General features: G+C 57.1%; 1 protein-coding gene across 1 annotated transcript in view; it reads left to right on the top strand.

Annotated features, from left to right (window-relative positions):
• Nucleotides 1–1,499: 1,499 nt before the first annotated feature.
• Nucleotides 1,500–14,081, top strand: part of ARHGEF18 (Rho/Rac guanine nucleotide exchange factor 18) — a 36,697-nt gene continuing 24,115 nt past the window's right edge. Inside the window, exons 1-3 of the mRNA XM_045290313.1 lie at nt 1,500–1,581; nt 13,663–13,723; nt 13,850–13,921. Of these exons, the coding sequence (XP_045146248.1) occupies nt 1,500–1,581; nt 13,663–13,723; nt 13,850–13,921 (215 nt within the window). The remainder of the gene's footprint in view (nt 1,582–13,662; nt 13,724–13,849; nt 13,922–14,081) is intronic.

Here is a 14,081-nt window from a genome sequence, read left to right as displayed (position 1 = left end):
AGCCACCTGAAGACACACATACAAACCCAGCAACTCCACTGACTGCTCCCACTCCAAGCTGACGTGAGGAGCCGTTGGGGCCCCGGGCAGGATTTTCTCCTGCCCTGCTGGCAATCGCCTCTTAGTCCCAACCAGTGCACCTCCGCGGATTCCAACTCCCAGGGATCCTGCGTAGGGTTTCCAGGTGCATCTGTACTGGGGCAGCCAGCCTCAGGGGAGCGGCCGGTGGGTTTGAACAGCCGGCCTTGCGGTTGGCAGTCCAGTGCTTGCACAAAGCGCCACCACCAGAACTGTGGGAGCTGGGAGCAGTTGCAGGCCTGGAGCACAAGTTGAAGGCATGCCCTAGGGCTGGGCCGCTGGAGGGCCAGAGGGTGACGTTGAGGAAAACCCACAGGTATCAGCCCAGGTTCCCTCAAGAAACAGAGCCAGTGGCTCTTGGCTGTGTCTGTTATAGAACTCACTCTCATGGCCGTCGAGTCAAAGCTGACCGTCAGTGACCCCCTCTGGGTTTCCAAAGCTGTGACTTTTAAGGGAGTAGAAAGCCCCGTCTTTCTCTTGCAGAACTGCTGGTGGTTTCAAACTGCTGACCAGGCAGCCCAACGCCTAACCACGATGGCACCAGGGCTCTGTGTATATCTATAGAAAGAGTTGCAGCAAGAAGATGGCCCACATGGTTGTAAAAGTAGGCCACTCCAGTCCAGTTCGAGTCCATAGGTCAGATGTCAGCCACAGGCTGCTCCTGACTGACTGCCGTAGCTGCAGGGGCTGACCAACAGGAAGCAGGAAGGTGAAGCAGGAAGGCCACAGGCTGGTGGGTGCCAAGCTGAACGAATCCGAAATTGACAGACCCCTAAGGCCTCCTGGGATTGGCAGGAGGCATAGCAGGATCTCTACAAACCAGATGCAGGATCTAGATCCAGCAGTCAGCAAAGGGGCCAGACAGAGCTCAGCCCGGCTCAGGGTGCCCCTCACACAAAAGGCCACACCCCCACAGAGGTGGCATCAGGCTGCAACCTGGCTGATAGGTTGCGCTTCGCCGAGGTGTAGGTCTCCAAACTCACTGTCCTTGAGTGGATTCTGACCCTATAGAATAGGGCAGAACTGCCCCAGTGGGTTTGCAAAAACTGTAACTATACGGTAGTAGAAAGCTTCCTCTTTCTGCCTGGGAGCAACTGGTGGTTCCGAACTGCGGGCCTTGCAGTTAACAGCCTAACGTGAAACCACTAAACTCTAACCATCATGCAGAGGGAACAAGTGGCCAGCCTAAGCGGCACGAAGGGTGACAGGTTGTCGGCGTGAATCGACTCATATTCAGGGCACCGCCTCTGGCCCTCCCCCTGCCTGCCAGTGTGTCGGCCTGTTGCTGTGGTGCCGGGAGCTACCCACGCAGCATTCCAAACACCAGCAGCATCCCCCATGGTGAACAGGCGCTTCCAACGTCAAACAGAGTAGGAAGAAAGGCCTGGAGATGTACCCCAGAAACGCTGGGTCACAACGGAATGCCGTCCTACCCACGGCGTCTGTCGGAGGAGGACATGTGTCCAGTGAAGTCGAGGCCAGCGAGGGCCAGGGAGACTCTTGGTGAGATGAACTGGATGCCTGGGCTTTTTGTTGGTTTGTAGCTTAGTTGACTGTTTGCCCTGGAGGTGCAGCAGTAAAGCACTTGACCACGTGGTTGAAACCCCGCCGGCCTTGGGAGAGTGGTGTGGCCCTCTGCTTCCCTAGAGCTTCCATCTCAGGACCCCCATCGGGCTGTTCTGAACTGCCCTGTGGTGTGGGGGGCAGGGAGGGGCATCATGGGAGTCGGGGTGGCCTGGTGGCAGAGTGGTTACACGTTGGGCTGTGATTCACAAGGTCGGCAGTTCGACACCACCAGCAGCTCCTCGGGAGAAAGGGCTTTCTACTCCCGTTGACAGTGACAGTCCTGGAAACCCACCAGGGATCACTGTGGCCTGGCATTGACTCGATGGCATCTGAGCGTTTGGGAAGGAGGGGAAGGCGAGCCCACTGGAGGCCCCGTGAGCACGGGAGGAAGGAGAGAACCCGGAGCTGAGTGACCAGGCCTGTCAGAAAGAAGATGTGGAAGACCAATCAGTGCTCATGGAAGCAGCCGTCAAGAGACCCAAAGACCTCTCGTGTCAGGTAAATCTGCTGCACAAGACCTCTTGGGAGTACTGGAGAGCAATAGTGTTACTTTGAGGGCTAAAGTGCGCCTGGCCCATGCCAGGGTGTTTTCACCTGCCTCAGAGGCTGGTGTGGAAGTTGGATATTGATACATTCGAACTGTGCTGCTGGAGAAGAGTATTCAAAGTGCCACAGGTTGCACCATGGAGAGTACCAAAGGGCAAACCAAGGCGTCGTGGGAGAAGCACAGCCAGAGTGCTCCTTAGAGACAGGGATGGCGAGACTTTGTCTGACCTACCTGGGACACGTTGTCAGCAGAGACCAGCCCCCGGAGAAGGACATCGTGCTTGGTCAAGTAGAGGAGCAGCAGAAAAGAGGAAGGCCCCCCCCCAGGAGACGGATTGACACAGTAGCTGCCACCCCAGGCTCCAGCGCAGGGACAGCTATGCGGATGGTTCGCGACCGGGCTGTGTTCCGTTCTGCTGTGCACGGGGTCGCTATGGACCAGAACCAACGTGATGCCACCCTAAGAGGGCAGCAGAGGGGCTGAGTGGGAGCGGAGATCTGAAGGTGTAAGCAGAGGTCTACGTGGGGGGCAGGGGTGGGGGACCCACGAGCCCAGGAATAATGTGGGCAGCCTCTGGATGCCAGAATGGAAAGCACACGAGGTCGCTCTGCCCATCTTCCTCTTAGACTTCTGGCCCTAGAACCGCTGCACCACCGTCGATTCCGGCCGCTTACAATGTGGTTGTGGGTCCCAGCAGTCACGGTGACCAGATCCCTGATTCTAACTCAGAGCTGCTGGCCTCTGCCATCCTAGCTCGGAAGCAGCCACAGAACAAACAAACGGGGTGTGGGGTGGGGGACAACGCAAAGCCCAACCCCCCGGCCGTGGGATCCGTGCTGAGCCAGTGACACCTGGTGCCACACCACCAGGAGTCACTGAGGAGCAGCGTTTCCTCCGTGGAAATTGGCACCCTGTGCCCCCCGCAGTGTTTGGCCGTTGGCCTCCATTCCCCGAGCCCTCAGATCCCATCCGCCTCCCGTGCGAAAGGTGCACAGGGCTCCACTGGCCCTGAGAGAGAAAGCGCCGGCCACCCACACGGGGGCACGTCCTCCGTCCGTGCTACAGAGACCCGTGAAGCTGTGCTCTCTGACCTTGAGACACGGGACATGTTCAAATGTATTCAGGCTCACACCGCAAGGGCTGCTGCCGAAGGTCTCCCCAAGGTTCTGGAATTTTCCTCGCATGGCAGCACCTTGCTGGCAAAGCGCACGGTAATCCTGAGAGCTGGCATTCTTGGGAAACCAGCCTTGTTCCTGCTTGCTGCCGGCATGGGGTCTTGACAACCCACGCCAGTGAGCTGTACGCCATGTGGTTTCCAGGGCCGGGCTTTTTCTTTCCCCCCAGAAGTAGATCACCAGGCCTTTCTTCCGCAGCACCTTTGGTGGGCTTTTGGGCCCACAGTGTTCCAGGGAGCACTTTTGTACCACCCAGGGACTCCATGGGATGACTGTGCCCGCTGCCAACTTGATTGCAGCTCCTGGTGACCCCAGAGGACAGGGTAGAACTGCCCCCTTGGGGTTTCCAAGGCTGTGAATCTTTAAGGGAGCAGACAGCCTCATCTTTCTCCCCCAAAGTCCTTTGTAGGTTTTCTTCCAGGCTCCAAACTCCCTGCTGCCGACTCGATTCTGAGTCAGCAACCCAGCCGGACAGTGGAGAACTGCGCCTGTGGGTTTCTGAAGCTGTCAGCCTTTCAGGCAGCAGGAAGCCTCCCCTTCCTCCCATGGAGTGGCTGTGGGTTTCAGAACTGATGACCTTGTGGTTCGCTGTCCAGGGCTTAGCCCACTGTGCCACCAGGGCTCCCTCGGGACATCTCATAACCCAAATCCCTGCCACCGAGCAATTTCTGACTCATAAAAGTAGATTCTCTCGGGGCCCTGGAACTCAGCAATGACATCACACGGTTGGTGGCCCTTGCTGTTTCCTCACTCTGGGTAGAGAGGGGAGCAGCTAGTCTTCCAGGAGACGGAGGGGTGGGAGGCAGGGGGGGGCGGGGACAGGGATGGCCTGAAATGTCATTTAACCCTAAAGAAAAAGCTCATTTGCCGCCAAGTCCAGCTCACAGCAAGGACCTGTAGGACAGGGTAGAACTGCCCCTGGTGGGTTTCTGAGCCTGAAAGGCTTTAGGGGAGGAGAAAGTCTCCTCTTTCTGCAAGGGATCTGCTGGTTTCAAACGGCTGACCTTGCAGTTAGCAGCCCGGTGTGAAACCTACAATGCCACCAGGCCTCCTTGGAAGAGCCAAATAGTAAATCGCTCTTTTAAGCTTTTTAGGCCACCCAGGTGGTCTCTATCTAGGTTCCTCGATGCTGCTGCTGTTCTGGTTCAAAAGTGGACCCCCCACTGAACATGTGGGTGTGGCCATGTGTCAATTAGACTTTATTGACAAAAACTAGTGCCCCAAAGTACCACCTGCTGGCTCTCTATCAGGGCTGCTCCGTGCCGCCTCTGCTGTCAGTATAGGCTGCAAGCTGCCAGTCCAGCTACTGCCCACCCCCACCCCCTTTGTTTCCTTGGAGTTCTGCTGAAAGACAGAGACCACACCCCCATCAAAGCCATTCCATCACCCCACCACCCATCCCTCCTCACTCCCAGCAAACCCTTTAGGACAGAGGAGAACTGGTCCTTAGGGTTTCTGAGACTAAATCCTTACAGGAGCAGAAAGCCTTCTGGCTCACTTAACCCAGGACTCCTTAAAGCAACCACTGACGCCTCGTAACCCATGGGGGGGTGTGGCCGTGGTAAAGTGAGGTTTCTGAACATGACTGTCCTAGCCGTAATCCCTCCTGTGGTGTGTTAGGGATTCCTGCCCTTGTGCCTGTGGCTAGAGTGCTATTGGGGAGGGAGTTCTCTGTTGTGCTGATGGCCTGGATTAAGGTGGGATTTGTTCTGAGTCTCCACCTTGTTAGAGGGTGTGGCTCAAGTCACGTGTGATGCCCTCCTCCCACCCCCACCCCCTTTGTTTCCTTGGAGTTCTGCTGAAAGACAGAGACCACACCCCCATCAAAGCCATTCCTTGGTGCATTAGCCATCTCAGAAGCACAGAGAGAGACCTTCGAGCAAGAAGAGCCCCCAGCAGGGCACATTCAAGAACCTTCCTGAAGTGGGGAGACCAGAGGCCACAGCACGGAGACTGTGGGACAGAGCAAAGGAGCCAGGCTGAGATGAAGCCAAGGGGCTACACCCCTGAGACTGTGAGACAGTGGAACGGCCGAAGCCAAGGGACCACATGGGTGACTGAGCACTGGAGGGAGGCTTGGCTGCTGGCTGAGGACAGCTTGGCCAGGCCGCTGGAAACCAAGGACCGTATCCTTACTGTTTACTGCTCTGACTTGTGGAAACCTGTCAAGCACCCCAATATCAAAACCAGACTCCCCGCCATTGAGTCACTGCCCGCACATCGCGACCCTCTAGGACAGGGCAGAACTGCCCCTGCGGGTTTCTGAGACTGTAACTCTTTATGGGAACAGAAAGCTTCACCCCCATAATTAGGAGTATTGCGGGTGAGTTCTGTGTGGCCGCTGCAAAGAAACTTCAAACCCAGTAGCAAAATAGATGCCCTGGGAGGAGCGGTGCTGGCATCGCAGGGTAGAGAGGGATGGAGTGAGCAGGCACGTCTGACCTCCGCCTGGTGGCCGTGGGCCTGGGGCCGGTGGGGAAATGGATTCTCCACCCTTGTGTAGCCAGAGATCAGATATGGCCTCCTGCACCACCACACCACCACGGGGGGGGGGGGGGGGGGGGGGGGCATGTTTCGATAAAGCTTTATTGACAAAGGCAAGTATAACAAAGTAGGCTGCAGATGGGAGGGTGCTGGTCAAGGGGGCATGGCAGCTTAGCCTCCTGACAGGGCTTGGTCATGCCACAGGCCAGGCTCCCGCTTCTTGCTGGGGGTCATTTGGTGGGGCCGTGAGGGGCATGGACTCCAGGACAACTGACGGAGGGCAGGCTGTGGGGCGGCAGTCAGATTCTCATTCCCACCTGGGAAGCGACTGCCCGTCTGTCCGCAGGGGCTGGCTGGCTGGCTGCTGGCATTCGAAACAGGTTTGAGCAGAGCTTCCAGACAAAGACAGACTAGGAAGAAGGACCTGCCAGTCTACTTCCCCAGATCCGGTCAGGAGGCGTGCGCTTGGGCTTCAGGGAGAAGGTCTGGGTGCACAGGTACCCGGGCCCCTTCAGCACCAACCGCATCACACACACCAGCCTTACAAGAGCTTCGGAGGTTGCCAGTGGCTAGCGGGGACCATCTCAGCCAGCCGGCTAGAAGCTGGTGTCCGGCAGGTGCTCCTCCAGGCCTGGGCAGGGCGAAGGGTGGGGCCCCGCCTTCCAGCTCCCTGCCTACGACTGCCCCCAAGTGATTCAGAGGAGAACTGCACCAAGGAGCTTCCAGGGACTGTTGGTTTTGTTTTGTTTTTCAAGAGAGTGCCAGTCCTTCCTCCAAGGGCCTCTAGTCAGCCTATGAGTGAGGTTGAGAGGTACACAGCCCCCACCCATTTCCCACCCCAGGGATCCCGGGGGCCCTGGTGAGTGGGGTTGTATTTTTTTTTATTTGTTTGGCTTTTCGCTTTTTATTATGCGAAAGACCAGGATTCCCGCTCCCGTAAAGAGTCACAGTCCCGGGACCCCACAGGGGCAGTCCTGCCCCCTCCTGTCGTGTCTCTGGGAGTCAGAATAGACCCCAGGGCCGTCAGCTTGCTTTGAGACTGTGCGCTGAGTGCAGGTTTACACAGCAGACTGATTTTTCAGGACTCCCCTCATTCACTGCCATCACTCTGAGCCGACATCGCCCACCCCGCCGAGTCCCTGTGTCTCCCCTCCTCCTCCCCTGACCCTTCAGAGCTTCGCCCCCAGTAAGTGCCAAGCGGTCGATTGTCCCAAGGTAGACACACCTCCGTAGGTCCTTGTTCCCCTGCTAAGCCTGTCGTAGCACAGGTGAGTTCAGTTCTACCCCTGAAGGGGGGCCAAAGGCCATCGTCTGCTGGATTCCACCTGTGTCTCTCCGATCTGTGAGCCTCATCTCACAATTTTATGGTTTTGAGTCTTGTTAACACATTTTTCTCCCGCTGCGTACCTCTAATGCAGCGGTTCTCAACCTGGGGGTCACGACCCCTGTGGGGTCAACCAACCCTTTCACAGGAGTCACCTGATTCATAACAGTAGCAACATGACCGTGATGAAGTAGCAACGAAAATAATTTTACGGTTGGGGGTCACCGCCACGTGAGGAACTGTATTAAGGAGTCACGGCATTAGGAAGGTTGAGAACCGCTGCTCTAATGTGATCCTTTTCTGGACCGATGGTAGGGGTGGCGGGGCACCATCTATTTCCTCTAGTCTCAGGGTGGTGGTGTGGCCCCATAACTGATTATTTCCGTTCTCCTTCGGTTTCCATCATTCTTATTTCCTTGGGAAAATGGCTGCACCTTAGACAGCTGCCCAAGAGCTCCAGCCCCCATCTCACGTGGGGCTCCTCAGGGGCCCTCTGAAGTCATGAGCCCCGGCAGCTGCCATGAGTCACGGCAGAGAGGTCATGTCCCTTTCACCCTGTGTCCTTTTCTGGCGAGTGATCGAGCCCAGCCGGTGGCCCTGGGAAACAGGGCAAAGTACATGCCAGCACTAATCGGTTCCCGCAGGACCAGAACCCACAGAGATCTCAAGATGATTATGAGTTAATAACTCTTAGGTTCCCAGAGGCTGTTGATTAGAGGGCCGGTGTCCCTGCCCAGGGAGCCTGTGCTGGATGATTCCTTCGCGGGTCCTCTAGAAAGGCGAAGACGGAGGGCGCTCGGCCTTTGAAGCCGGAGGTGGCAGCCAAGGGGAGGGTCGGAGGTGACAGCCGAGGGGAGGATCGCACTCACCGTGGGGCAGACACAGGACACGGACTGCCTGGGGCCAGTGGACTGGGAGCCTGTGCAGCATGTGTTTGGGTCCCGATACTGTGGTTAGCAGATGCCATCGAGCCGGGCCCTTACTCAGGCAATCCTACTGGCAGCTGGGCAGAACGCAGGCCGGCCCTGCGCCAGCCTCACGGCACCTTGCAGGTTGGACTGCTGTGGTCCGTGGGGCTGTGGGTGGCTGGAAGATAGCTGCCAGGCTCTTCTTCCGAGCCTGTCTTGGTGTGGATGCTCCGCCGAAGCCCCGTGAGTCCTGGCAACACCCAAGCCTCCACCAACAGATGGGGATTGAACCCAGGGCTCCGGCCCCAAAGGCAGAGGGGGGGGTCCCACCACCGAGTCATGGCTGCCCCTGCTTGCATGTCAATCAGGTTTTCACACCCTCCAGAGGGACAGCTCTCCTAACACTGACTCCCATGCTCATGCCCTCACCCCTGTCATTGGCTGGCACCTCACGCTGCAGGAGGTGCATCTGGGCTGTCCCTGGGTGCTCCTGAGGCTTGGGGTGCCCCATCCACTGTGGCCCTTAAAACACCTCCTGAAGGCAGGGCACCCCCATCAGGGCCCCTCTGCACGGAGGACCTGACCCCTCAAGCTGTCATGGAGGGCAACCCCCAAGATTCCATCTGGGCCCAACTCCCAAGCACTCACAGGTGGCTCTTCCCTTGTCGTTGCTGGGGTTTGGAACTTCACACCGCTCGGTGTGGCACCCCACGTCCCCAGAGGTAACCTACAGCCCCAATCCACCCTTAACACGCCCTCTAACTTAAAGCCCCAGATGCACGCCCGGCCTTCCTGCCAGCTTTCATTCGGATCCGGGAAACTAACCCACGGTGCTCCACCTGGATTCCCTGGCCATAACCTGATGGCAGATTGCCAGGCCTCCTTTGAGGAGCCTCTGGTAGGTGAGCAGTGCTTAACCATGTGAGCTACCTGTAGACTCTGCCCTCCAGTTGCCACTGAGGGGAGTCTCAGAGGTTCCCCAAGGAAGTGCGTCAGTGCATTCCCATAGCCCGCAGGCAGGCAGGCAGGCAGGTCAACCTGACTCACGGTGTACCTTACCCACCACCATCGAGTCAATTCTGACTCATAGTGAGCCTATGGGACAGGGTGTTGGAAACTGATCGTTACGGGAGCCGACAGCCTCTTCTTGCTCTCACTGGGCTACTGGTGAGTTTGAACGACTGCCTCCCCTCCCTCCCCACCCCACCGCCACCCAGCAGAACTCCCTCTCCCACTCGTCCTGGCCAAGCTGAGTTCTGTGGTGTGAATGGACCCCATCGTGTAGACCTTTCCAGGGTTTTCAGCTTCTGCACTAAACCCTAGTGTGTAAGTGACTTTTGGCTTTGGGGGGGTGGGCTATGTAACATACAGCCCCACCACCAGCAGTTAACTACAAGTCACTCTTCCCAGGACTGATACCATCTGCTAGCCTGGCTGCAGGTGGCTCCTCTGTGATCCACAGAGCTTCCTCCGACTGGTCTTCACACATTGGTCTCCAGGACTTTCTTCACTGTCACTGTCCCGGTCAGGAAGCTGAAACCTGTTAAGCCTCCTAACCACATGCAGGCAGGCGGTAGCCGTAGCTGCACGTGAGGTGCACTGGCTGGGTATCGAACCCAGGTACCCTGCATGGAAGGGGGTAAGATTCCAGCACTGAGCCACCCACCGCTACCCTGTATGCCTCTAGAGCAGCGGTTCTCAACCTGTGGGTCGCAACCCCTTTAGGGCTCGAATGACCCTTTCACAGGGGTCGCCCGATTCATAACAGTAGCAAAATGACAGTGATGAAGTAGCAATGAGAATAATGTTATGGTCGCCACCACATGAGGAACTGGATGAAAGGGCAACGGCATGAGAAAGGTTGAGAACCACTGCCCTAGAGTGCATTCTAACCAGTCGCATGGTCTCAGGAAGGCATCGTCAGGTGTCTGTGTAGGTGGGTGTTTAGGTATGTGGGGTGGGACTGAGCGCGCTCTTGTGGACCCCTTCCTTTGTCCAGACACCTCCGTTCCTCATTGCATCCTCCCCAATCATTGCCGTCAATTCGATTCCGTCTCATAGCGAGTCCATAGGATAGGGTAGAATTGCCCCTGTGGGTTTCTGAGACTTTAACGCATCACAGGAGTAGAAAGCCTCATCTTTCACCCCTTGAACAGCTGGTGGGTTTGAACTGCTGACCTTGCAGTTGGCAACCCAGAGCATAGTCTGCTGCGCCACCAGGGGTCCCAGGGGGTATAAAGGCACTGGTTTTACTGACAATCCAGGAGGCTAAAATCCCAGGCCGGTCTCGGTTTCAGCAAACGGGGCCAAGCCTTCCCTTGTCAGCAGCCGGCTCAGAATGGTCTCTTCGTGGAATCCGGCTTCTCTCTGAGTGTCTCCTGCTCTTTTCGTCACCCTGGAGTGGTCCGTCCTGGGAGCCACCCAACTGGCATAGCAGGAGGACAACCCTGTTTCCAGGCAGGATCCTGTCCACAGGTGCGTGGCCAGGAATTCAACATCTGTCAGCCAAACCCCACCCACTGCCATGGAGTCAGTCCCGACACCTGCGACCCAGAGGACAGAATGGTTATCCAAACGGGGGCTGTTGGTTGCTTTTGCACAGGTGATAAGACAGGGTCAAAGGGAGCGAGTCACCCACCTGGATCGCAGAGCTAAGAGGAGCTCATGACTTCCGGCCCCGCTTGTCCCTGAGTCTACCTGTTAGTCCATTTGTGCAGATTTGGGTCGCCTGACATTGAATTGTCATCCATCCTGAAGGCCGCAGTCTGATCTTCATCGGTGTGTTTTTGCAAGCATCGCTACACAAGAACCACAGTTGTTTAACGTGGTGTGTTCTGGGTTTGACCTGTGGGAGGTCAGAGGGAGCAGGGCTCATGTGCCAGGTGTAAGGAGCCCTGGTGGCATAGTGATAGCGTGTAGTTAGACTACCGGCTTCAAGGTCAGCAGTTTGGAACTTCGAGGCGCTCCTCGGGAGAAAGAGGACTCTTTCTGCTTCCAGAAAACCCACAGGGGCGGTTCTACCCTGCCCTCTAGGGTCGCTATGCTATGAAACTCCGTGGCAGGGAGTTTGGGGATGTGCGTGTGTCCGCGAGTGCATGTGCGTGCAGTGAAACAGGAAAAGCTCTGAGCCGCTCACCAGAAGGTGAGCATTTCAACCCACCAGCTGCTCCGAGGGAGAAAGGCTTGGCAGCCTGCGTCCCTAACGATTTACAGCCTTGGAAACCTGGAGGGCCGCGAGGAGTCAGAATAGACCCGACAGCAACAGGTTTGGGGGCGGGGAGTTTCTTGGTTTTGGAAGGCGTGCTGGTGGCACAGTGGTTAACCACTCAGCTGGAGGAGGCCGGCCGCTGCCTTCACCTCACGGGCTGTTCAGCCCTGCCCCAGGGGGCCACCATGAGTCAGAATCGGCCCCATCACAGTGGATGAAACCAGAGGTGGGAGCGGACTCCTTGGCTAGGGGGGCCTTTCTTCTCTTTGCCCACTCCCCAGGTCTTTGCCCTTTTAATAGCTCTCCGTGCTGTGGAGCTGCAGAGGGGAGCGGGCCAGAGAAATCAATGAGCTGGTTTGCCATCGATTGAGCCTATTCTCGGGCGGCCGAAAAGCCCGGAGCTGTGACCTGAACACCACATCCTGCCGCAGCACCCCCTAATTGTCTATGAGCGCATGCCTGTGGCTGGTGCTTGCTAGAACTCTCCAGAACCAGGGGCTGGCTCAGCCTGAAAGAAGAGCCCTTCCTGAAGCAAAGGGAGCAGGCACAAGATCCAGCCCCGCCCGAGCCGGCAGGCTAGGAGCGAGGGAACTGCTCTCTCAGGTTCTACAGCAGGCAGACAGATCTATACCACCCACCTACCAGGGCCCAGCTGCCCTCGGAAGATTTTTCCATGGCTTTGCCACTAATGGCGCTTTAGCTAGGCATCAGGCTGCTGACCACAATGTCAGCAGTTCAAACCCACCAGCCACTCCCCAGGAGAAAGATGAGGCTGCCTGCTCCCATGAAGATTGACAGCCTTGGAAACCCCCACATAGGGTCGCTCTGTATGGATGGCCATGAGTTTGGGCTGCCACTGAAAGGCAGGACCACTGCCCCCCACCCCCCGCTATTGGTGATATGAAGTTCTTGCTTCCAAGTAGATAGATCTTTCTAGAAGCTGACATGCTTCTGGACAAAGGATTGCCACTGAGTTGATTCCAATTCGTGGTGACCCCACGTTTGTCAGAGTGGAACTGGGCCCCATGGGGCTGATGGCTCCAAAGGAAACTTTTCATCCGAGGTGCCCCTGGGTGGGCTCAAACCTGGGTGGTCAGCAGCCAAGAGCATTGACCATTAGCCCTGCCTGGGGCGGACAGGTGAGCTTTCCTTCAGGGCTCGCCCTGCCATTGAGTCGATGCCCCCTCTTAGTCACTCTACTGGACAGGGTAGAGCTTCCCCTGTGAGTGTGAGACTAACTCTTAGCAGGAGTAGAAAGTCCCTTCTTTCTCCTACAGAGTAGCTAATGGTTTCAAACAGCTAACCCTGAGGACCGCAGCCCGACAAGCAACCAACCAGTAAGCAGAGGCCTGTTTTCCCTTACCTCCTCTGAGATCTGACTCTCGTTCCCACCTCTGCTCTGGGCCCCTTGTAGAAACACAGCCGGGGACCACTGCCCACCGATCGATGGGCCAGCTCAGCGGTGGCCAGATGGTGCTAATTAGGCCAAGGAGTGGCTTCTGTGGCCAGGCAAGCAGGCAGCAGGCCGCACTGTGCCGAGCCCCACACAGAGGCAGCGAAACCACCAGCCTGTCTCTCTGGCTGTCTGCCGAAGGAAGACAACAAGCAAACAAACAAAGAACAACAATAAAAACAAACACATTGCCATCGAGTGGATTCTAACTCTTAGCCAACCAGTAGGACAGGTTAAAACACGCCCTCCCCCCAATGCGGGTTTCTTAGTAGCCCAATTCATGACCACTGTACCTCCAGGGTGCAGAGCAGGGTGAATGTTGATCTCTGTCTTCCTCCGGTCCAAGAGCAGGGTGACTGATGCCCATCGCACTGCAGAACCCCAAGCAAACATCGTGTTCCCCTGCTTCCAAAAGAGGGCTCTGTATGTCTGTTTGACAGCTTTCCTGGGACTTGACACATGCACCGCGCGGGGTGCTTACTGTGTGCAGTCACCGCTGCGGTTTTTAGGCCTCTTGCTTGGCTCGAGAGACTGCAAGGCAGTGGTTTGGGTTGGGTTGCTGTTCGTGTAGGGGCCGTGTGTTTCTAGAAATGGGTCCGTTCATCCAGTCTTTCAAATGTGTTGGGAGCCGAGTTTTCCTTGCTGTTATCTGGTGAAGCCCCTTCTGTTCTGACTCATAACCACCCGGTGGACAACGGGACACCTTTTCCTTAGTCGCCCTTTGATTTGGGCTCCGTTGTAAGGTCTCACGCTTCACTTCTTTCACTCTGCTGATTTGGCTCTGCTGGGTTTCTGTTGTTGTTACAGTCTGGGAAACCCACAGGGGCAGTTCTGCTCTGTCCTGTAGGGTCACTAGGAGTCAGAGTTGGGGTTTTGGAGGGATTGCTGAGCTTTCTGAGGGCTATACTCTCATCTGCAGAACAGAGAACTGGGGAGTCCAAGCGGCCCTCCCTGGAGGCGCAGCAGTTGAGCACGCCTCGGTGAACTGGAAAGGTGGGCAGTGAGGAGCCCTAGAGCCCTCCTCCTTGGGAGGGAGTGCTGGCCCTCTGCTACCTCTGGGTGACAACCCAGGAACCCCACGGGGGGCCCTCCGCTGTATCCCACAGGGCCACTGTGAGTGGAAGCCAGCTGCAGGGCACCCAGCACCGGCCCCAGGCCCCCGGCTATGGGGTGCTCAGGCCAGTTAGCTCTCAGCACCACCACCAGCTCATTCTGTGCTCCCCAGGGTGCACTGGGGCTCCAGGCCTTTCTTCCGCTAGTCCCCAGGGTGGACTCCCACCTTCCAGTTAGCAGCCAAGTGTGATACCCCCCTACACACACACACACACACAGAGGTAC

This window comes from Echinops telfairi, unplaced genomic scaffold (assembly GCF_000313985.2).
Source record: "Echinops telfairi isolate 266 unplaced genomic scaffold, ASM31398v2 ScPeMD7_36;HRSCAF=134, whole genome shotgun sequence".
Classification (NCBI taxonomy): domain Eukaryota; kingdom Metazoa; phylum Chordata; class Mammalia; order Afrosoricida; family Tenrecidae; genus Echinops; species Echinops telfairi.
The sequence above is the reverse complement of the archived record's forward strand: the minus strand, read 5'-3'. Positions and strand labels throughout refer to the sequence as shown.